Raw genomic sequence first — 23,412 nt, 5'->3', positions numbered from 1 at the left:
ATTCTTTTTGTTGTTGACATACCAAATCTACAGAATAAAACACAGCAATTATGACAAAAACTAGCACAAGTGACCCTCTAGTGCTGCTCACCCACCGGAGGCTGACTCTTGGCATGGGCCTCACTTACAGGACTCTGGCATTTCGAATTGATGTCAGCTGAATTCTAGTTTTACTCAAACCAGCTCGTATTGAAATGTTACTCAGGATAGGAAACATTAAATATTAGCAATTATCTCATCAAAGGCCGTTTCTAGGAAGTGCTACAGTCAAATTCCCCTCACCGAGATTGCGAGATGCTGGTAATTTTGGACTGCTTACCTTGGCTTGCTTTACAGTTCCTTTAAATACAGTTCTTTATCCTGGTGATTTTTTTAATGCTCCTCAGCCTTTGAATGCTGAGTTGTAAGCTCATAAAGCAGAGCTGCAATTTCAACTACAATTACTTAAAATAAGCTGAGTTATCCTTCTGAGAAAAATCCTTCAAGTTCTAACTCTTGAAACAGAGAAAAAGACTGTGTAAGACAAGGTAGTTGCATGAGTGCACCATTTGCTACAGTCAGACTAAGGGGCCTTTAGCTGTGTTAATGATGCTTGTGTCTGACTGTAAAGGAATCACCTCTCCAGCAGTTTAAAGGATGAGCTAGGAATAGCCTGATAATCAAGTATGAGAGACTTCCAAGTTTCTACAGCCTTTACAAGAGGCCATACTGCAGTGAAACATTCCATTAGAGAGGAGGAAACCAAGACTACAGGGGAAGAAGCTTAACCTAAAATTTACTTTTCAGTAAATCAGGAATTGCCTGGTGTAATTCATTTTAAGGAAGCCACACAGTTAAACAGCAGCTGCTGGGCTTTATCGTACTTACCCCGATGTGTGAGGAAACACACCAACAGCCTGGAAACCATGGTCTGTGACAAGATTTTACCTTGTTAACTCTTCCTCACCCTGAAAAATGTATTTCTGCTTCATAGAACTTTGTGTGAGGAAAAGACACTGATCCCTGTCCCCTCAGAGGAGTTTTAGGGTAGCACCTGGGATCCTGCAACTGCCAGCAGAACTCAGCTCAGTGTTCCCAGTGTAGTCACAACGTCCTTCCTGGATCAGAGTGTGCAAGGAGGGCACAGAAAAGCATGGCGATACTGAAAGCCAACAGAACATTTATATTTATTGAATAATGTCCACAATACTGTAGCCGTTTGTACATCTGTAAAGTAACGCTGATCTTCTGCTGATTCTCATTCAAACAGATGAAGGTCACTGTAAAGCAACATTGGCACGTGTGGGGTGAGGGGCCAGAGGTGACAGAGCTGTCCCCTCCTCTCCCATCGATGACAGGGACTGCAGGCAAACGGCCTCGGTGAACGCCAGGGAGGTGCTCACAGTGAAACACCTCTGGGGTGTCATTTCCATCCAGCTTTGGCCCTCGCACACAGGGAAGGATATAAAGGATCCCAACCCCTCAGTGCTCCACTGCAGTCAGACTCACTGTCCACTTAGTTCTGTCTGGGAGAAGTGACGAGATCTGGACAACCAGGAGAGTTTAGCACAAAGTAGAGAATGAACTGTACACTTTAAATAAAAATAAGGATATTTCAGAAGCACTTGAAACAGTGATTAACCAAAAAATACTGGGCTCTGTGATTATGATTAGTAATAAATATAAATTACTTAATGTTTATATATATCGATTTAAGTAGACTAACGTCACTTGATAAAGTCTGATCCTGAAGTGTAAAGCAGCACATTCTGCATGAATTTCAACATGAATTTTTGCACACAGCCCCTTCAGGTCCGTAATTAAGCTAATGCAAGGAAAGGAAAATATGCTCCCTTTAGACAGAGTTTTTGAAACCGCTCCTGAAGCCATTCCAGACCTCGGAGATGAGTGGCTCCAGCCACCTCTGACGGCGGCCAGTCCAAGTCCTCGGGAAGCGGCACTCCGTGCCCGCGCAGCGAGCGCCGGTGTCAGAAGAAGGTGGTGTCGGCCGAGAAGGCGCCGGCCAGCCGGAAATCCTCGCGGGTCAGCACGCTGTACATGCGCTGCGGCAGCGCCTTGGAGTAGGGGGCGGGCCGGGGCACCGAGGTGCGCAGGATCACCTCCCGGCCCGTGGGCGGGGGGAACTCGGACTGCAGCCCCTGCCTGCGCTCCTCCTGCGAGCCCGAGCGCCGCAGCTCCTCCTCCAGCGGCGGCACGGCGGGGACCTGCGACAGAGCACAGCGACAGTGACGGGCAGGCTGCCGCCCAACACTGCCATTCGGGAAACTCCTCTCAGAGGAAGATCAGAAATGGGGAACGCATCAGGAGGCTTTATGTGTACGCAGAGCAAAGCACTAATGGGATGCTAGGAAATCAAGCGAACTAACCAGATGGAAGAACCCTCGTGTGGATGGTGAAGCTCTGCCTAGCTGAAGTTCGTGATGTCCGGCAGTGTGAAGCAAGGCTTGTGACTGGAGGAAATGGCCCCTTCTCAGACAGGGTGCTCTCCTCAGCTCCCTGCAGCTACAGGAGGCCACGGCAGCCTCCACTTCAAGATCCTCAGTGCCACTACTGCAGTCCTGACAGTGACCTGCCTTTCACACTCCAACACTACTGCAGGATGGGCTTCTCCTGGCCAGAGAGCCTTGCTGAAATCAAGACCCACTGAGACTCTGCACACTCCCCGCGGCTGCTCACTGCCTCAGAGCCAGGTAGCAGCAACACTGATGCCTGGACACTGGAAGGGCTGGCATGCCCAACAAACATCCCCTAATTACATTTACCTGTGGATAACACACCCCTACCACTACCCCAACAGGGTCCTTCCTAATTCAGGCATGGACAACTCCACGCTGGCACCAGCACTGGGGTGTGGCAGAAGCCACGGCCTGCCCCTCGTGGTCCCTTGGTGCTGCCCCTCTGCTCCCAGCCCTCTCCCAGGAGGGGACCCAGCCCTGCTTGGCTCTGCAGCCTGGGCCACAGAACCCACCAGGGATAAGTGCCACGTGGTCCCACAAAAACAGCTCAAGGAAACCAACTGAGAGGATCTTCCCTGTGCTACACTTTCCACAATTACCCTGTTTCTTTCCCAAATATCTGTGTCCAAAAAGTTCCACAGCTTCAGGAAGCACTAGTGTTGGGAATGCAGCATCCAATTGTTCATCACCACCTCCCCCACAAAACATGACACAAACAGTGGTGGCAACAAAGACTATAAAGGCATGGCCACATATTTCAGCATCAGAAAACATCCATACTCACTTGAAGAAATGTTTCTTGTTTGGTTGGGTTTTTTCATTTTGAGAGGGTTTTTTAGTGTTTTGGTTTTTTTTTTTTAATTAAGCATTTCTCTCTCTTTTCACTATGCATTATTAGACTCTAAAAATAAAGTGTGTGTGAATGCAGAAAAACCATTCTGGAAACACAAAGTTACTTTTATGCTCAACATGTGAACACCAGTACAAACTAAATCTGGCTGCTGCACTCTATCTACCAGAAGGTTCAGCTCTATGCAGAGAAGATGAGAGGGAAAGGAGGGACAAAGTCGGTTACCTCATCAGAAGATTCAGTCAGCTTGGAAAGGGATGAGAAAAGAACCAGTGATGAAAGACAGAAACAAAGGCAAGTCAGAGGTGACTTACAAGAGGTTAGGAGGAGACTGTAGGTTTAAGAGACGTCATGCACTCCAAGAACATGCAGTGGCTATCAGAATTTTCCTGAGAAGACTCAAGAACAGAACACATTATACACAGCTCAGAGAGGAGTCCAGGTTCAAAAGGTAACGAACAAGGAACTCATTTCACTTCTGTTTGCCAAACAGCTCTCTACTGAAACAACTCCTGGCAGGTTAAACACAAAGTGGGGTTAGTAGCAAGTTGGTTCCTGTCCAACTAAGAAACCTTAATTAACACTGACCAGCTACTAGTGGGAAATACGTGCAACCCTGCCTTAGTTAGTGGTGTTTCAAAACAAAACCCTAGAATTTTGCACACATCCTAAGGGTAGAAACTTACTCAGGTTTGAAAACACACTGCCTCTCTTGGAGAGGCAAAGGGCTCATGTGTGCATCACTTACAGGGCACAGCCTTGGACTTTACAGGGGAGTCTGCAAGGGTGGCTGGTTGGCAGGTTCAGATTTGCAAATACATTTTCCCTAGAGACTGGAAGAATAAAAGAAGTGTCCTGATTTTCATTCCTCAGAATAACCATGGTCTGTTTTCAGAATGGTCCTTTTTATGCTGAGTTGCAAAATACAGATTATTACAAAAGCATTGATCCCTTTAAAGTGTTTAACACCCAATCATAACGTTTTTTCCAGCAATTATTTCCAAATGGGATTTTAGGCTGCTACCTTGTTATTACCACTGCAGTTAAATTTGAGTTAGAAAATCTGATGTTATGAACAGTGTAATTCTGATAGAAACTGAAGGCTGACTGCAGTCCATGAGGTTTGGAAATCAATACTTTCAAGCTAATTATTCCAAAGACTGCTTAAGAGGAAACGACAACATTTATATCAATATTAGCAAGAGAAGGGTCTCCAGAAAACAGATGCAACACTGGCAATAGGTAAACTGAATGCAGAAACTGAAAACTGAAACTTCCTAAGCATGCTGGTTTCCACAGAAGAAATCTCAAGTATTCCAAGCATAAGCCTCATTTGAAGAAGTTACTCCTTCTAAAATATATAATGTGACCTGCTTCTCTGCATTCCTCTGTGGAACAATCAACATTTGACCTTGCTGTGATAAGGCAGAGATTTGTCTCACCTCAAAAGCATTACTGACACCTTTATCTACCCAGCTGGCTTCAACTGTTTACATCCCAGCTCACTCACTCTTCTTTGGTCTTGCAAGGTTCTGTTACTGCCAAAATCATGTTGAACATCACAGAAAACACCTCAAGCACATTTATGACAATACATGCAGATATGCAGACAAAGTCCACTGGCACCATATGGTAACTCATTGCCTCATTCTGGTTAAATCAGAAGTGTCTGCATCAGAAGTGACCCAGAGCTCTCTCTTACCCTCTGAGCATTCACAAACAGCTTGTGAATGATGCTGCCAGCAGGTCCTCTTCCTGCACCAACAACTGACACTTCTGGCTGCTCCAGGAGACTGTTTACAAACCTGATGGAATGATTGAAAAGGAAAAAGGAATGGTTAATCCCTGGCCAGATCCAGGCTGATCTAAAGGAGCTGTTTCCCATGCCAAGGCCGTCACCACGCATCATTTGCTCAGGGTGAGGACTAGCAGATTCTCTTGGTTCTCTATTCTAAAAGTTTAAGGAAAAATTTCTCCTCTTGGTTACCTAAGAATGAAACCCAGGCTCCTAAAGCGGTTGTACAAAAACAACAGGAAAGCCTCCGTGGTGTTGGCCATGCAGAAGTATTCACAGTGTGACAATTTTCTTTAGCACACAGACATTGCTTTGGTCAGACACCACATCTCTGAACTCCCAACATGTACTGCACAAATGTCTTCTCTCCCTCCCAGCACAGCAGCAAAAGGTTAACTGGGGTTTTATAACATATTAATCATCTTGAGCAGCAAGTAAATAATCTGACAGCAGGTAGTGATGCAAGGGAACATTCCTTGTCACTTTCCATTCAGAGCTGCTCAGTGATGTTTCACATCAGCAAGGAGACAAGAATAAGAAAACTGTGGAAGGGGCTATTTCACTCCATTATATTTATAAAAAATACTAAATTTCTAGTCCTAATTTTACTGCTTTGATAGCAGAGCTCATCAAATATACCTTTTATATACACACACAAAAAAAAAAGTTACTCCCCAGTACTGTCAAGATGAAACCAAATTCTGTTAAAAAACCTGGATCAAATGTCTCCAAAGAGATGCTTAATTGGAGGAGCACTGAGGGTACCCACAGACATCATCTCTAGACAGTCTAGTGACAGGGATACCCAAATATGATTCCTAAGTATTTCTTTATTGTCACCATTGTCCTGAGTTTTGAAAGTACAAACGAGGGCATCAGAGGAAAAACAAAACAACAAAGTGAAAAATAAGAATTCAAAAAAACCAGTCACCTTTGTAGATCTTCTTTCTCCTCTTCATTTTCACATTTCTCTACCCCAAATTTTGCTTTGAGAGACCTTGCCCTGGCAATGATGGCTTCCACACTCATAATCTGAGCGATGATTTCCTGCAAGAGTTTAATAAAAGAGTTAATTAAAAAGATGTTCTTTTAATATTGCCATGAACAGTGCAAAAGTCCATCAGGTTTTCAGCCTCAGTCACTACAAAAGCCTTACTTCCAACTTCTTGTCCTCTGGATTGGGAAAACGTAGCACTTTGCTGGAATGGGATATTATCTGCTTAATAATCTTCTTAACTGAAGAGATATCTTCTACTGCTTCTATTGTAAGGGAAGAAACGAAGTTGTAGTTACTGACTGCATCACTGTTCCCCCTTAAATATCCTAATAATTTATTAAACATTATTTACCTTCCTCCTTTACCTTGAGTACAGCTGCATGGATGATGCAAGGCAGGAGATGCCTGGCAAGGTCGGCTGGTTTCTGAACTGCAAGGTAATGAAGCACCTGCAACATTAGAAAATGTAATACTTTAGTGATCAAAACTACTTCCCAAAGATGAGGTTACCTAGGAAAGACAAATTCACAAGAAGGGAACATCACTGTAAGGACCCGAGAGGCAGTTTCACATTAATCCTCCCAACAGGTTAGAACGAAACTAAATATAACTGCATTAGGAAACTAAAATGTTTCTAATATGTATGCAGGTAAGTATCTGGTTTGTTTACTAATAATTCAAAGAAATACCTAAGTAACATTGGGTACTTCTAGGTACTTCAAACACCCTCCTGTACAGCAGCCGGAATTTCCAATCAGCCACCTAGGCTATGCACGAAACAGTTGAGTAGCTCTGAGGACACAGTGCAAGGAGCTGGCAGGGAAGGAAGGAGGGGCTGCAGGGAGCATCAGAGCCCAGAGTGGCACCAGCCCCAGAGCTTTCACCTTCTCAGCCTCCCTGGTGTCATCAAAAAGCCTCTTCTGCCTCCGTGCTGGCACTGGCTTTGCTGTCTCCCAGGCCTCCACCCACATGTTGCTGGGAATCTTCATCCGCGCGCTCAGCTCGCCCCTGATGACTTTATTGCCCTTCTCATCAACCACCTCCTCCTCGATGTAGTCCCGAGGCGAGTACCACCTCACAAAGTCCTCCAGACAACAGCCAGGGTTAGCTGCCTGCAGGGAGGAGAGGACAGAAAATGAGTTGCTGAAAAATCCTATGAAAGCATGACAGCCTGGGTAGGAGGGCAATATGGGATAGTGGTTAGAGACCAGAATAAGAGACAAAACTCAGGAAATTCATCTGCCCACAGCCAACAAACTGTACAGCAGTTCGGAGGGAATAAAGCATAAACCAAGACAATGGCAAGGGGTAAAACCCACATCAGCAGCAACAACAAAAGAAGTCACCTTCTGATCACCCGCTCTATGTACATTGATTACATTCATCAGTTATTTCAGGCAAGCTGAAAACTATACTGTTAAGATTCTACCTGGCACCTGCCACATGCAAGAAGTAGGAATTTTCACTAAGCTTATCCCATTAAACACTAAAGGAATCAGTGGGCTGCCTAAGTATGCTTTCAGCACTGACTTTCTATCTTTTAACATTCCAGTGATAAAATTCACCATTTCTTCCTCTTTTAAAAAGGAACTTTAAAAAAAAATCTTCCCAAAACAAAAATAACTTCCTTTTTTATAGATGCAATATCACCACAATTAACTACATCTGTAGGTCCAGAACAAAAAAGGAAACCCAGCTTCCTATTTGATGTACCAATGAAGAGTGTACTTGTGCTTGCAATCATAGTTCTCTTTTTAACTTTGAGGTTTTTACTTGCACCATATAAATAAAACTTCTACATATATCTAATATGCCATGACTGACTGTTAATAAACTGATTACTGTTATGTTATAAATACTCTAACTGTACAGCACGTGATATCCTTTTACCATAAACACTGCAATAATTAAAAAGATTTATATATGGCTATTTCATTACACAATCTCCCATCCTTTTAGTGCTGAGCTCCTATAATGACAGCAGTGGATGTGCTCTTAGCTCCCTCTGCAGAGCTCAGACAAGAAAGGAAACCCAAAACCACAGTTAGTCCAATCCTAACCTGATGAACGGCTGTTTTAATTCACAATTATCAATTGTATGTTTGATGTGTCTTTTCCCTTCCCACAGACACTGTGTAAATTTACTGGGATGTTACAGTGTAACAGACCACATCCTTTTAGAGATTTTGACATGTGCCAAGAGTTTTCCCAACAGGTTTTTATTTTCAACTTGAAACTAACTGGAAACTGTTTCGTGGAGAAAAACAATTCAGAAGTGCCCAAGAGAAGGAAGAGAGGCAGTTTAATTAAGAAGAAAGCGATGTAATTCCAGAGAAGAGTGCAGCAGCGCTACCTTGAAGGACTCCATGTCGGAGAGCAGGCAGGCGCTCTGCATGCGCGCCCGCAGGTGAGCGCCCTCTGCCGACGTGCCCAGCTTGGCCAGCACCTCCGACTGCTCCTCCAGCAGGTCCTCGGTCATGGGCGCCGGCTCCTGCAGGGAAACACGCACACGGCCTCGCACACCGCCCCTGCACCCAGCCGGGACACAGGCAGCGCAAACAGGGAGCTCCCTCTCACCACGAGTTCGTTCTGTGTTGGAGTCCAGGGCACGGGGAAAACCCCTCAAACTGCCCTGGGGGATCCGGGACCCCAGGAAAGCAAAGCCTTTGACCTCAGGCCATGGGAAAAACCGCCAACACTTAGAGAGGAAAAGAGAACAGCAAAAATTTAAATTAGATAGTAGTTTAGTATGCCTCAAGGTGAAAATCTGTAGCTTGGAGTTTTCAGAATGGAAGTAGATAGAGGCAAGATAGAGAATTTTAGGCAGTGTCCTAAGTTCTTTTTCTTCTTCCTACTCCGTCTTCTGCTGTGACAGTAGCACAAAAACAATGATAGAATATAAGTAATGTAAAGAATTGCGTGTCTAGAATTAGTAGTAATTATTAGTACAAAACTGTAAATATAGTACGTTTCAAGAGTTATTTAAGTTAGAAACCTTTAAGTGACCTTGGAGGCCAGGTCTTGGCAGCAGTGCCTTTCAGTGTGCCAAGCCTGGTGTAGGGCGATGCACTGACCTTCAGATAAAAAACTTAATAAACACCTCTCAAGACCGAGCTGTGAGATCCGCTCTTCTTTCTGACTCTGGCACAAGACTTTAAAAAAAACAACAATCCTAATTATGAAAATCTTAGACTCAAAACACAACAATTCTGCTCCGTTTGTGACCAAAGGAAATCATCACAGCTTTCTACTGCTTAAACATTTCAGCCTCAAGTTGTGCATCTGAAGAAGACACTAACGAAGAAACTAAACAGAAAATAACCTGGGAATGAGGTAACAATGTAAGCATATATTGCTGAAATGCCAAAATCCAAATGAAATCCAGGAAGTGTGTGACTGGTACAATTTTGCTGAGAAGGATGAAAATCCATCCAAAGCAAAGCTGAATTTTTGCTGTTGATACTGTCAGCACATAATTAATTGAGAACAATTTGCCTGACTACTCTCTGCTCCCATGTTTTACCCAAGCAAAGCAACACTAATTAGAAATAATTTCTCTCAGGAGAATGAAAACCACTATTCTTCATGCATGGCTGATTTCAAACTACTTTCTGTGACAGCACCACTTCCTATTTCATCCCTGTCACTGCAGGAAAGCCTGTTGATGTCAAGTAACATTTCTAGTTGTTTGATGATAAACTTGCTTTAGGGAATGGCACCAAACCTAATGACTATTAGACGTGAGCTGAGAAATTCTACAAAAACCAAATACAGCAGCAAAACTGATCCAGTACTGTGCAAAGTCAGGCAGAAATCTCTGTGGTGCAAGGACCACAGCAGTTCCTACTTTACACAAAAGAAAGTTAGGAGGGGATGGAAAATACCTCAGGAACTGGAAATAAAAAGAACCCCAAATTTAAGGTAAGCAAGAAAGTTTAATTCTTGTTTAAAATTATTGTTTGGAGTGAAATTTGGTATGGACACTCACTCTCAAATAAAACAAAGAGTCTGCGAGATTAACAGCCTCATTAAGTTTTAAAGATTATAAACAAGGTCCTAGGTCAAAAACACTCAGCAAACTGAACAACAGACAAGGCTGTAACCCGCAAACTATTCCCAGTTTCACAATCCCATGTATGAGCCACACTCTGTGTATTCTACTGCACATGTGGCCCAGCTCCTGCTCCCTCACCTGTGTTATTGGAACGTAGAGAGGCTCCCCTGGATGCAGCAGCATCAGTTTTCCATGTGGGTGCAAACGACCTTCTGGTTTTAAGTTTACAGGCTCTTTTGCTCCTTTCTTGCCATTTTCCTGTCCATTTCCTTTAAGATCTTCTGTGTCACTGAGACATTCAAAAAATTCCTCTTCACTGTCACTCCACGATTCCCAAGACTTGCCAAATTCTTTTTCCTTGTCAGGGTTGTCTCCAGAGTGGTCTCCTCCTTTGGCACCATCACCAGAAGCACCACCAGGGGAACGATCAGACATGCTCCCCCTTTTCCCCTCATCTCTTGCTTTCTTCCTTTCAATGCAACAATTTAGCATCTAATTTAACAAGTTAAAGGAAGAACAACAAAAAGATCGTTCAGCAATTATTTCCCTTATGGAGACAATCATACAGAAAAAGTTGTAGAGCCACTGAAAAGGTCTTGCAATTCTAAAAGACAACAATTCCACTGAACTTGTTGCTGTAACGAAATTTTTCTCAAGGAATGAATTCCACACCCCAAAACCACAAGCACAACAAATCTACAAACACAACACATTTAGCTAAGAATTGCTACAATTTTGACAGTTTCCTTAGGACAAAAATCATTCTTAAATTTAGGATATTTACCTGAAGTTTCTGATGCAGTAAACAACATCTGAGATCTGGAGAGCCACTGGCTAGTCTAACAAAAGGCAGAAGTGTAACCATTATCAATTATAAAGTTGACTCTTTCACACACATGTGGTCTTAAATCATATGAAATCTAAACCAGGGACAAATACCCACATGGAACCCACCCCCAACCATTTCAACGACACAGCTCCTCTGTTGTCTCAGGAGACAAGCCCAGAATTTAAATTATGTGTATTTCCGAGAGATCATTTCAGGAGCTCAGAGATCACCCACACTACTGTGAAACACCCTGCATTTCCTGGTCAGTTTTCCAATTGGAAGTTGAAAAGGTAACTGCTTTCAAACAGGAATTAACCATCTTTGACTGTACTTTTAAAACTGCAATGATACAGAGGAGCCCTTGCTACACATTTCAGCTTCTATTTTATCTGCTAGTGTAACCATTTCAAAGTACAAACTAGTGATTAAATGGCCAGTCCACCACATTCACAAAAAAACCCAAACCCCAACCAAAACACCTGAAAAGGCCATGGCACCAGCAGGACCTGGGGACAGGTCCCTCAGGAGAGAGGTGAAACTCCACCACAGGAAGTTTTTTTCCCCACCCTCATTTACACAGTGGAGTGAATGTCTAAGCTGAACTTCCCCGGGCATTTTGAAGTTTTCAAAGGAGGGCACAGATGCTTTTCCTTACTCCCTGCCCTTTCTGGCATTAAGGAAGTTGGGTAAAAAAAAAACAGACACTTTTTTAATTACAAAAAAGCATTTGAAATTAAAAAACCCCAAAACCGTATGTTTCAAAGTCACCTTGAGCCCACTCAGCTCCTGGAACAATGAACATTTTCTACGACCAAGGAGCAACAACAAGTCTTACCCTGGAATAAGGTAATTGTTCTCCCATCTGTAACGCATTTCCAGCACAAACTCTTGCCAAAGATGTGCCACTCCTTTGACCCCTCCATGGTAGAAGTTTATCATACAGAGACATAAAGCTAATTTGTATGTCAAACTGTCAGATGGAGCAGACTTGAACTGACTGAAGAGATTCTAGGGAAGAAATAAAAGAAAACAAAAAATACAGAAACAATGGCATTGTTTTCCAAAGCCATGTGATCTTTCCTGTTTGTCAGTGTAAGTGACTAAGCAACATTTTAACCTTAGAAGAGACCAAAAACTACAGTCTTTGGAAGAAAGAATTAGAAGGAAACAGAAATCATCACTGCTTCTACCTAGAGATTCCACAAAGGTAAATTCCTCCTTCCAAAAGTTAAGTATTACAAGATGTAGGGCAAGCACAGCAAAGTCTGTATAAACACACACTCAAAATTGTGTTCTCTCTTGTGTCACTCAACAAAACTTACATAATCTTCATTCTCTGGAGGAGGATTGTTTCCTGCTGAAGTGCTGGCTCTGCATTCAAATACTTCTGCAAGTTTGTCAGCAGCATCAGGAAATAAGAACTTGAAGAAAAAAAAAATTAACCTTCCATCAGTTTGGTTTTCCTGCCTTTCCCACTTTCTTCACAAAGCTATTGCCGGCTTCACACCAGCAATCCCTATAATTACAACTGTTAGCAGAGTTCAGAGATCAGTTTTAGCCCACTTATAGTGGGCTTACACAGACTTGTAACAACTTGGGCTGCTCCAAGAAGCTGATAAATGCAATTCAAGTACTGGAACTGACACCAGGTATCTTTAAATCTGCCACAGGCTCTAAACCAAATGCATCAGTGTATGATGTGCTCTCTGAATCCACCTGCAGGGACAGCTCACTCACCAGGAGAATGGTGTTGAGCACATCATTGCTCAGAGGAGACTCATCCACACCTCTGTGCTTGCGGATCTTTTTCTTGGCACTGTGAACCATGTTTGTGACTGACAGTTTGGGGATTGGGACCGGTGCTGGCTCTGTGAGCTTCGACAGTGCGTGGCTGATATCAGCCACCTCTAGCAAATAAAATAAAAGCAATTAGAATGAAATAAAAAAAACCCCAAACACTAGAACATGTCTCTTCAAAAGTTCACCTGTCTCCATCAGCCTGTTTGCCTTGTATTGATATTCAACCCCTTGTGAACCAGAGCTACACCTCTGCTGGCAGGTTCTATGCCTGACATTCACTGTTCTTAGCAAATACAAGCAGCAGAAGAAATCTGATGTCTCCTATAACCAACTCTTGTACATTCTAGTCAAATTTTAAGCTTTTACACTCCTTTAAAAAGAAACAGCCACAACCATAACAGAGGGAATTGTCCCTCTGGGACTCTGGGAGCTAAACTTATCTAGAATTCATGAGAAATTTCCCCGTGAAGCCCTGGCCAGAAAATTCCCAGGAGTATCACAGAAAATGTGCAAGAGTTATAAATACCAGTCCAGGTAAGGGTACAGGGAGGGTAAACTAACACAAAACAATTAAATATAAATAACACAAATCAACTGGATTCTAGTTTTACCTTTTCCTTCCTCATCAAATGCAGACCTTCCAAGTATCTCATCCGTTGACTCCTTCCGACGGCAAAGCTTGAAGAATTCAGTAAGGAAGTCACCTGTAAGAGAACAAAGCTCCTGAACTCAGCCAAAAATCTCACTGAACAAGCCAACACTCCAAATTATGCCCCAAGGACAGTAGCTTTTATCTTTTCTTCTGAAAGAACATCTGATAATTAGTTCTGAAGCACAAATACCTTTAACCACATAATTAAAGCTTAGGTAAATGCACACCCAGGCAGCTCGTGGCCACCTCTCCAGAGCACAGCTCTGTCGGCAGTTTAATTCACCCAAATCAAGAGAAAACTTGGCAAGTTCTGAAGCCCTTTCCCCCATAAGTTTAAAGGCAATTTAAACTTATTGCCGTAAGTCAGACAGAGGAGTACAGCACTCCAGAAGTATTAATCCTCCCTGTCAGACAGGTTGGTTGAACTAAGAAGATGGATACATGCAGAATACACTTGATAAAATGGGAAGATTCTAGGAAATCTGAATTTCCAGAGAAATTTCTTATTCTCTGGAACCTAGTGGAAAAAAAAGGACCAGGTTTGAATTTCACCTGTCACAGAATAAACTACAACAGGAACTTACGTATTTACAAAGCTTGTTTTCTTGAAAAAGAAGCCTGAAATACTGTTCACTCAAAAAAAAAGAGGGGAGTGAGCAAACAAAAGGCATCAGGTAACCAACAATTCAACCCTAACTTCATAACTTACTAGTTTTAGTTTCAAAGCTGCAAGAGAAGACAGGAAATTCTGATATCTTACCCAGTAGACACTGAGGGTTATCTGCTTTTCTGACTCTCACAGACCATTGAGGTGCTTGAAGTGGATCCAGGTCACTTGGGGGAAAAGAAAATTTAAGAAGGAAACAAAAAAAAAAAGAAAAAAAGAAAAAAAAAAGAAAAAAGAAAACCAAATGCCACTGTGAGTATTGGAAAGATGAGTATCAAATTCTCAATACATGTCATGTCATAACCAGTGAGATCACCACATTACACAGGAGAACATGACAAACACTGAAATGCAAGCAAGAGTCCCTGTTCTCATGAATGTGCATGACATGAACAACAAACACTTCTTCCTCTAACAGAAAACCTGGATGACAGTTTTTGGGAGAGGGATATCAAGCAGTGAATTCTTTTTATCTTCCATGTTCCACTATCATTTTTTCAAGGAAATACGTGATACACAAAATGTTCAAGTCCAACATGAGAATTCAATACCAGGGTTTGTGTTCTGTTGAGATTACAACACAGTAATATTTCCTCACAGAAATGCATTTCAAAAGGTGTTTTTCCAAATTAGATCTTACATCAGCTGACATTAGCATTCCTCAAAATGGGTTCTTTTTCACATGCAAAGCCACACAGCATTTGAGATGTGAGCAAAGCAGAAGCGAGCAAAAAAAGCACACTTATTTGTAACTCAGACAAGACACTTACGAATACACATCGTTGTCGACAATTATCCCTTCTGCCAGGTGAGGCCACGTTGTAGCTAAATGCAGCTCACTGAAACAAAACAAGAAACAAGATTTCAGTCTTTCAGTGACAGCAGAAAGTGCTCTCTCCAACAAAGTTCATGTTTTGAAAGGTATTTGTGAAGGTTCATGTTTGATTCCCTCTATGTACGTTGTTGTCCAGTTAGTTTTCTCGCTGCATACGTGAGAATAAGTTCAAGCCTTGAACAAAACACAAAATTTTTAAGGTTTATCTTGAGGTATATTTCAAGGTAATAATTTCAGAGATAAATGGGGTACTGTAAAAGCTTTCAGTAAAAACTGTATGAGCTTGAACTCAATTTTACAAATGGTCTTATTTGCTATCAAACCATTACCCTTCACAGATGTTTCTGGTGTACTTGAATAATTAAGTGTCTGTTGGACATGCTAAGTGGCAGGTAGGCAAAGCTAAGATTTGAAATAACACACCTTTACGTCCTCCATTAAGGAAGTTACAAAACAGTTTTCTGAACTCAACTCTTACCTAATAGGATCTTCACAGGCACCAAATGGTAACTTCCCAAATTCCAGGCCTCCAACTTCTCCCCCAACTAGGGCATCTATATCTGGGAAAAAAATCAACTCATTTTCCATAAAGAATTTGTGGAACATCTGAAGCAGCACATCACCTTCATTTCACTGCAAAGACTGTGACTTGCAGGATGACCAGAGAAGAGCTGGGCAGTCAAGGTGATTGAGCTAGGAGAACACAGTCCTAACACAGAGTCAAAGTAATTGCTTCCAACAGGAACTGGGAAGTAACCATGAAACAGGACATTCAAAGGGACAGATAAAATTCTTGTAATTCGTGTTGAGGGAAGGTTATTCCCTTCATACAGGCCATGATGATAGCTATAAAGACAGCCCTAAAGATTCAGTGCTGGCACAGGAATAGACACAAAAGGGCCATAAAAATACTTGGGCAGGAAATCAGTTCCAAGCAGAAAAGGAAGACTCTGCAAAAGCAACTCTGCAGAGTGAAAAAACAACTACTTTTAAAAGTTGACAGTTTTATCAAAAGAGGACTTAATCAAATGATCTTGGGGATTCCCTGTAGTCCCAGGTACTTCCAGATGCCTCCCTAGCACACTCAGGCACTTCCCATGTTATAGCCTTCAAATATATAAACCAAAACCAGACAGCCTCCACTGAACAAAAATTAAAGTGGGTAATAATACTAACGTATTATAATGCCATTATAATAATGCTGTTACAGCATCTGATCTGCAATTTTAACTGCATCTGGCAAGCTGTTTACAAACAAAACAAGTGAGGTATTAGCACAGATAAAGTATCTGGATAACTTAGTTACATAATTTCTTTTGCAGAGAAGATAAAAGACATTTAAATTCTTTGGTTTTATTTGAGAAGAGCTAAGTGAGTGATGGTATGTAAGTTACAGTGAACATAAAACCACGAGAGCACGTAGCAATCGCGGTAAAACTGATGCTCTCCATCTCCAGTTTCTGCAACACACTTTTGGCTCCCTTAACCACAATACTGCTACTAAAGGAGTGGAAGTTATTCCAACTACTCCAATCAAGAAATATGATCAGAGTGATACAACTCATCCATGAGAAACCTGAGATCCTGACTTAGTGAATAACTACAGCAAGGCAGAGAGACTACAGAAAATAGATTTTGTGTCTGCAGAAACAATAAAAAGATAAAGTCTGTGGAATTCATTTCCCAAGTTCTTTAGGTAAACTTGGTTAACCAAAGAGGAACTGTCATTTACAACAGCACTGATTTTCTCTCTCTAATAAGCAAGACTCTCTTTAATCCTATGTTCAACATACATTCCTTAGCTACAGAGCACAGAATGAACCTCACTGCACACTTCTACAAAATGTAGTACTTCTTTAAAGCAAAGGAAAGCCAAACAATTAGATAACCAAGGCCGCGTGAGTTCTGTCTCTCCAAATGTACCCTAAATACCTCAAGCTTGCTATGCAAAACTGCTCCCAAGTCAAGAAAAGAACTTGGACATTTGAACTGTTCCACCACCTTGTACCTAAAACATCACATCTCTAATAAAATGGATGTTAAGAAGGAACTAATATCTACCTTTATCCTATGGGTTTACCTTCGAGAAGTTTATCATTTATTTTCTGCTACTACCTAGATAGAAATAGGTCTGTTAAAAACAAATCCTTGATACTCAAGGAAGACAGTGCCACCATAAAGCAACAATATGAGAGATGATTTTGAGAGTACCAAACGAGTTACTATCTCTGTTTTTCCTAAACAGCATCACTGTGGCATAAACTTATCAAGCCTGCTCTATATACTTTAAATTTAAGACAATATATGATTTCTCCCCTTCATGCAAGGCTACTACAACAAAAGACTTGTTTAGAAATTCCTCCTGCATTAAATTTAGTACTGTGTCAACAATAACAAAAATCCAAGCCTTTACCTCAAGTGAGGTCCATGTAATATTTTCTGCTTTTCCCACTGTTAATACTTAAATAGTGAAGTATGAAAATGAGGTACTTTATGGAAAGAATTGACAAAAACTCCCACAAAGTACCAGCATCTACTAGGATCTGAATCTAAACATTTCCCTAAGAAATTCAGGGCAGAATTCTTCACAGAATTCTTCACCTTTTTCATTCCACATAGATACCACCATTTTAAAAACATCACTGTATTTCTAAATGCTGACTAACCCACAATTCCAAAAGCCCTGTCCCAGCCATGAGCTACAACCTGAGAGCAGCTTTAAGCTGGCTAGCCCATCATACAGAGTGGGATTGGACTGGAGCCTTTCCTAGCAAAGCAGAAAATGCTTGAATTCTTCTGGAAAGATACACAAATATTTTCTTTAGCATTGACTGGTTGTCTGAGAACAAGTTATTGTGAGCACACAAGTCTCCTACCTGGTGGCTGCTGTGGCCAGAAGTATTGCTGCCAGTCCTGGAGCACGAAGGTAAGCCGAATAGCTATGTTCACTGGAGGCAGGGGTGTTAAAGGGCAGCCCTTCCAAATAGCAGAGAACAAATTCAGCGTAAAGAGTAAATCCTCTCAAACACTCTCTGGGTTGAACATAATCCATAACATCAGCTTCACACTCACAATCTTGGTTTTGAAGATGTCCAGCAGCCCTGAGAGGTGCGTGTACTGGCCGGGCACCTTGCGCAGATGAACCATCTCGAAGTCGGTGCGGACGCCCGGGCCCTGGCACTCCCCGACGTACATCCGGCGCCACTTGTGGTGGATCTGCACAAACAGCGGCACCTGACTGCAAAACAACAAGGCTTCAGGTCATTTCAGTGTCCTGCTGTCCTGTGGGCTCTAAAACTAGCTGAATATTCTAGCATAATTTCAACAAAATTTCATCCTTTCATCAATATACAGCACAAACAGAACAGACGACTGGGGATACAAGCATCATGAAGTCACCCTAAGACATAAATATATTTTCTCTTAGACAAACGCACTTTGAAACACTTCACAGGAATCACAGAGAAACACTGTAAATGTCATTATTAAACACAATGCCAAACAAAATGCCATGCCATAATCACAGCCCTCTCCATGACTTCACTTACCTCATTTTCAGTCTATATAATTTTTGAGGAAGATTAAGAAGTTACTGTTACTACACGTAGGGAAGAAATCCTCTGGCAAAAATGATGTTTTATCAATTACCAATTATTCCAACAACTTCTAGCAGCATTTAAAAGCCTTTAAGGCTTTTAAATAATAATGGAAATAAACAAAACATCTATTCAATCGTTATACGTGGGAATTATTTTTAATCCTTCTCTAATAATATTACAGTGCAAACACAAAAAACCTTTTAATATATTTTGTTAACACTTTAATACTTTTTCCTTACAAATGCAGTATGCTGGACTTTTACCTGGACATGTAAAATGATTTATCCTTTCACTTACCAGCCAGTGTTGCCCAGAGCAATGGAAATGGAACTCAGCAAGAGGTTGCACTTGGATTCACTAACAACAGCATCGTTATTTGCAGCCGGAGCAATAACCACAAACTCACGTAAGCCGTACCTTGGGAAAGAGAAAAAAGCCCATTTCCAGTCTCTGGCAAGCCAGCTGAAACATGATTTAAAAAAAAAATACTGTGACCTGGAGAACCTAATTGTCACCAAGAGATTGTGGAATCTGTTGATTTGATGAAAGTACCTCTTTATTTTTAGAGAGGTCAAGAACTGAGTGGGCATGGAGTGCTGCAGATCCTGGAATCACAAACGACCTGAGCTGAACAGCATTCCAACACTGTAATGTGTTTGACTGGGAGAACTTCCAGGTCTAACACTCCTGAGGTTTTCTAGTTTATATTAATAATGAGTGAAACTATTCATACATAAAACCTAGGAGCAATGCTATTATATGTGCTCAAGATTTGCATTACTAGGAATATAGTTGCTGTTTCTTAAGGTGGTGCAGCTTTCCTTTTTAAGAATGTACCTAAATATTACATATATAAAAGTTTGGTTAATATATGAAATTAAGACAAGTATTTGGGGGGGGGGGAAACCAAATTTAAGATAGGCCCACTATGGTGGGCTTTTTTTGCACTCCTTCCTTGTGTCTAGTACAAAGAATCATTTTGCTTAAGCTTTAATGGAAAAACCAAATATACAACTGACTGTGCCAGATTTTCCAAGTGCTATGCTCATTTGCAGTAGAGACGAGGGGCAGCACACATACCATCTCACCAGACAGTGGGCTCGAGGAGGAAAGTCATTGTTCATGCACAGCAAGTCCTGCATTGGCAGAGGAAGGGCGTCTGTGACAAAAATCAATACATAATCAATGTGTCATCATATCAATCCAGCCTTGTTTTAGCACTGTGTGAATGCAAAGCAAACTAAAAGCAGGAATGTCAGATCACACTCATCAGATCTCAGAAAATCCCACACAGAGACAAATCAGCCCACTGTGGACTCCACATTCTGACACTGTCTTCTGTCATTATCCTTACAACCATGGAAGGGAACTATCAGGTACCTTCTCCCAGCTCTTCTTTCCCATCTTTGTCACTGGCCTCTTGTACAAGATAATGATGGGTAACTGAGAATTTGAAGTCTGCAAATGAAATTTCATCTGATTTCTCTTCCCATGTTCCTGTGGTAAATATACCCTGCATATAAAAAAATAAGATATTATCTCATAAATTTAGGTTAACATTCATTAGTCTTTAAAGTATATTGCCTATGTGACCAATAATGTTTATTCATGTTTTTCTACTGCTCAGCATGATGTAGTTTCAAAGAGCAATTCTCAAAGCTCTTCGTTATAAAGGTAGCTGGCTGCTAAAATCCATGTTGCCAATAATCATGGTCATTCCAAAAATCAAATATCATCTTTTGCAGTCCTCTGAACTACACAGCAATAAAGATTTGCATCCTCCCATATGTGAATATATGCAGCCTCAACTTCGCTCAGAAACAGAAGTTTCCCACCTGGGATTTTATCAATCCCTAAACCACTCTGTGCAAATATTAGCTTGATATTTACTTTCACCAACAAATTACTATTTTTATCTACAACTTACAAAACTTCTGTAAGGATAATTAATTACTCAACAAAAATACAGCATGGGAATGTATAAGAAAAACAGTACCACAGCTCCTACTAAAAGCAACTTGGACAATCCTTTGATCTTAAAGGGTGTTAAGAAGAAAACTCTGGTCTAGAAAAGAAGCCATGTAGGAATACAGGGACAGTTAAGATGTAGTTCATTAGATAACATAAGTTTTTATTCCAAATACCCTGTACCTGACTAGAATGAAAAGCAATAAGATTCCTCTGGAAACACAGCAGCCAGCCAGTCCACACAAACCAGCTGAGTTTATGTGCATCATTATGCAGAAGAGCTCAGCAATTTCCTCTGCATTTCACAGGACTGAGAAAGCATCACAAAGGCTCTAATTAGCCTCCCAAAAAAATCTCTCCCATCTATGGAACACACTGAGTCACACACTGTGCAAACCTCAGCCCTAAGTTCATGAGGTGTGACAAAAGCACAAGGCAGGACAAAAAGATCCCGTAAGTATTGAGGGCAGCTTCCAGCATGTTCCCAGATTCAAACTGAGAATTTTAAAAAAACCACTAAGCCCTACACGAAGATCCATCTTTGTCAGGGAAACAGCCTCTGTGGCAAATGGCCCACCAATGAATTTACAGCAACTGTCTGTCAAACTGACACTTCTACAAGTGAAATTCCCCAATAAAGTCATTATCTGCCACACCTAAGAAAACAGCAATAGCTCAAATACACGTGTGCATTGTTGTATTACTAATAAGCAATTCAAATTCTACAGTAAAATTCAGAAACAGTAACTCACCTTATCTAGAGGTTTGCCTGAAGAAATCCCAATAAGTTTCCAGTCATTCAATACTTCTTCTATTTTTGAAATAAATCTATTAGGGAGGGGAAAAGGCATTAATATTTGCTGAACACTAAACCTGTATTATAATTCGGTCACCTAAAAGCAGGCAGTATGTTGTTCTACTATGGAATTCCTTAGAAAAGCCCAAAAAACAAACAAATACCACAACGAGTATCACAGTAAAGCCAGACCAACTGCTTCCTTGTATACGAAACAGTCTTCCTATGCTTAAATTTTACATGACAGTTACTTTTAGCTATGAGCATCATTTGACTGTTTTAAGAAACTCACCTTTTTACTTATCTCGTACTGCAGCACATAACATTTATCACCTGTTTCATTGTTCACAGATAGCTAAGCATTTAAGACAAAATTATACGCTAAATTCAGATTTAAAGCACAGCATTTAAAATCTCGCCTCCCGTCACAAACGCTATCGCTATTGGAAAAAGCATTTAAAAGATAATGCAGTCACAATACAAGAGTGTCCTTCACCTAAAATTTCTTCGTACATTGTTCTACTAACTTTTAAAGGCTTCAGTATCAGATGACCGTCTTAACAATCAGGCAGCTACTTAGAAAACACATAGGCCTTTCTAAATGTATACTCTAATCCCCCGCAAACAGGTATTAAACCGGACCTTTCACTAAGTTCGGAAACAGCTCGACTAGAGCCTCTTAAGCCGCTCCCCGGCCGCGGCCTGAGCCTAACGCGGAACAGCCGGGAAAAGGCTCCGGGAAAAGGCTCCGGGAAAAGGCTCCGGGAAAAGGCTCCGGGAAAAGGCTCCGGGAAAAGGCTCCGGGAGCTCCCGGCCGTGCCCGGCAGGAGCGGCCGGGCCGGGCTCGGCGGAGCCCCCGCCTCAGCCAGCGAGGGGCGCGGCAGCACCTACCTCTCCCACTCGGAGGCGGTGGTGAAGTCCGTGATCTCGAACACCTCCGACTCGGGCTGCGGGGAGAGAGCGGGAGAGGCGGTGAGCGGAGAGGGCAGGGGGAGACAGCGGGGGAGACAGCGGGGAACGGGGAGAGACGGGAGGAGCGGGACAGAGACTCACGTCGCTGTCCGCCGCCATCTTGCGCCGCTGCCGGCCCCCCAGCGGCGGAGGCTGCCGGGAACGGGGTGGGGGCGGCGCCTCCTCACAGCCCGGGCCTCCCTCACGGCCAGGCCCTCCTGGGCTCTCTCAGGGCCGGCTTTCCCCTCGCAGTTTGTCGTTCCTGGGCTCTCTCAGGGCCGGCTTTCTCCTCGCAGTTTGTCGTTCCTGGGCTCTCTCAGGGCCCGCTTTCTCCTCGCAGTTTGTCGTTCCTGGGCTCTCTCAGGGCTCGCTTTCTCCTCGCAGTCCGTCGCTCCTGGGCTCTCTCACGGCCCGCTTTCTCCTCGCAGTCCGTCGCTCCTGGGTTCCCTCAGCGCCCTGTTTCTCCTCACAGCATATCCCTCCTGGGTTCCCTCGCAGTCTGTCATGGCTCGTCCCCGTGGGGCTCCCGCACAGCCCGGCTCCTGCCTCCCCGGGCTGCCCGCCCCGCGTCTCTCCTTCCCGGCTGGCTGCACGCCGCCCGCGGGCGCCGTCGCTTCACAGCGGCGCGAAGCCGAAGCGGGGGCTGCTGTCACACATTCTCCGGCTCCGTCGACGAGAATCGGAAAGAGCTCCCTCAGATGTACGAGTAACACAGCCCTTGTCGGCCAGCCGGGGGCTGAGGTGTCCCCCAGGTCTGGTGTCCCTGTCCCCGCCTAATCCAAAGCTTTCCCCGTCGCTTGTGTCGCCCGGGGGACGGCGACAAATCCTTCTGGCATCCGGCAAAACAGCTCCCTTAAACACCTATTTAACTCAGCTTGAACCCACTATACTTCTTTTATCCTGTCTTGCCCCTTAGTACTGTCTGTATTTTAAGGGAAATACCCTTAAAATCTGCGGCTAGAAAGGGGATTACAAATACTCGTGAGGAACAGGGTTTGGTTTGTGTGCTGAGAGAACTTGTGATCAGAGCCTAAAGCGCTGCCGTTTAGCTCGGCCGTGTTTGTTTTCACTGCTGCTCTTCGAATTAAACTCCTCCAAGCCCAGTTGCCCCGGGGTGAGGGGGTTACCTGGGCGACATGGTGTAAACTCAGCAGCCTGGAGCG

General features: G+C 42.8%; 1 protein-coding gene across 3 annotated transcripts; it reads right to left on the bottom strand.

Annotated features, from left to right (window-relative positions):
- Positions 1 to 1,147: 1,147 nt before the first annotated feature.
- Positions 1,148 to 22,566, bottom strand: RAB3GAP1 (RAB3 GTPase activating protein catalytic subunit 1). 3 transcript variants are annotated; one of them, XM_066190368.1, is made up of 24 exons: positions 22,352 to 22,558; positions 22,190 to 22,245; positions 21,255 to 21,330; positions 19,915 to 20,047; positions 19,615 to 19,693; positions 18,832 to 18,951; positions 18,008 to 18,173; positions 17,812 to 17,911; positions 15,414 to 15,495; positions 14,871 to 14,939; positions 14,194 to 14,267; positions 13,393 to 13,485; positions 12,719 to 12,888; positions 12,304 to 12,402; positions 11,817 to 11,989; positions 10,937 to 10,991; positions 10,291 to 10,644; positions 8,452 to 8,589; positions 6,983 to 7,210; positions 6,451 to 6,547; positions 6,258 to 6,361; positions 6,033 to 6,148; positions 5,009 to 5,111; positions 1,148 to 2,204 (listed from the first exon to the last, which is right to left on the bottom strand). In XM_066190368.1, exons 1-24 carry the CDS (start codon positions 22,367 to 22,369, stop codon positions 1,968 to 1,970), a joined length of 2,940 nt encoding a protein of 979 aa, XP_066046465.1. In that variant the 5' UTR covers positions 22,370 to 22,558; the 3' UTR covers positions 1,148 to 1,967. The 3 variants fall into 3 exon arrangements, with proteins under 3 accessions (XP_066046465.1, XP_066046466.1, XP_066046467.1); XM_066190369.1 differs by lacking the exon at positions 1,148 to 2,204 and adding an exon at positions 2,219 to 3,552; XM_066190370.1 differs by lacking the exons at positions 1,148 to 2,204; positions 5,009 to 5,111; positions 6,033 to 6,148 and having other exon boundaries at positions 6,274 to 6,361; positions 6,464 to 6,547; positions 22,352 to 22,566.
- Positions 22,567 to 23,412: the final 846 nt, after the last annotated feature.

The sequence above is a fragment of the Chamaea fasciata genome, unplaced genomic scaffold (assembly GCF_029207755.1).
Source record: "Chamaea fasciata isolate MVZ Bird 193981 ecotype frontalis unplaced genomic scaffold, bChaFas1.0.hap1 SCAF_8, whole genome shotgun sequence".
Lineage (NCBI taxonomy): Eukaryota > Metazoa > Chordata > Aves > Passeriformes > Sylviidae > Chamaea > Chamaea fasciata.
The sequence above is the reverse complement of the archived record's forward strand: the minus strand, read 5'-3'. Positions and strand labels throughout refer to the sequence as shown.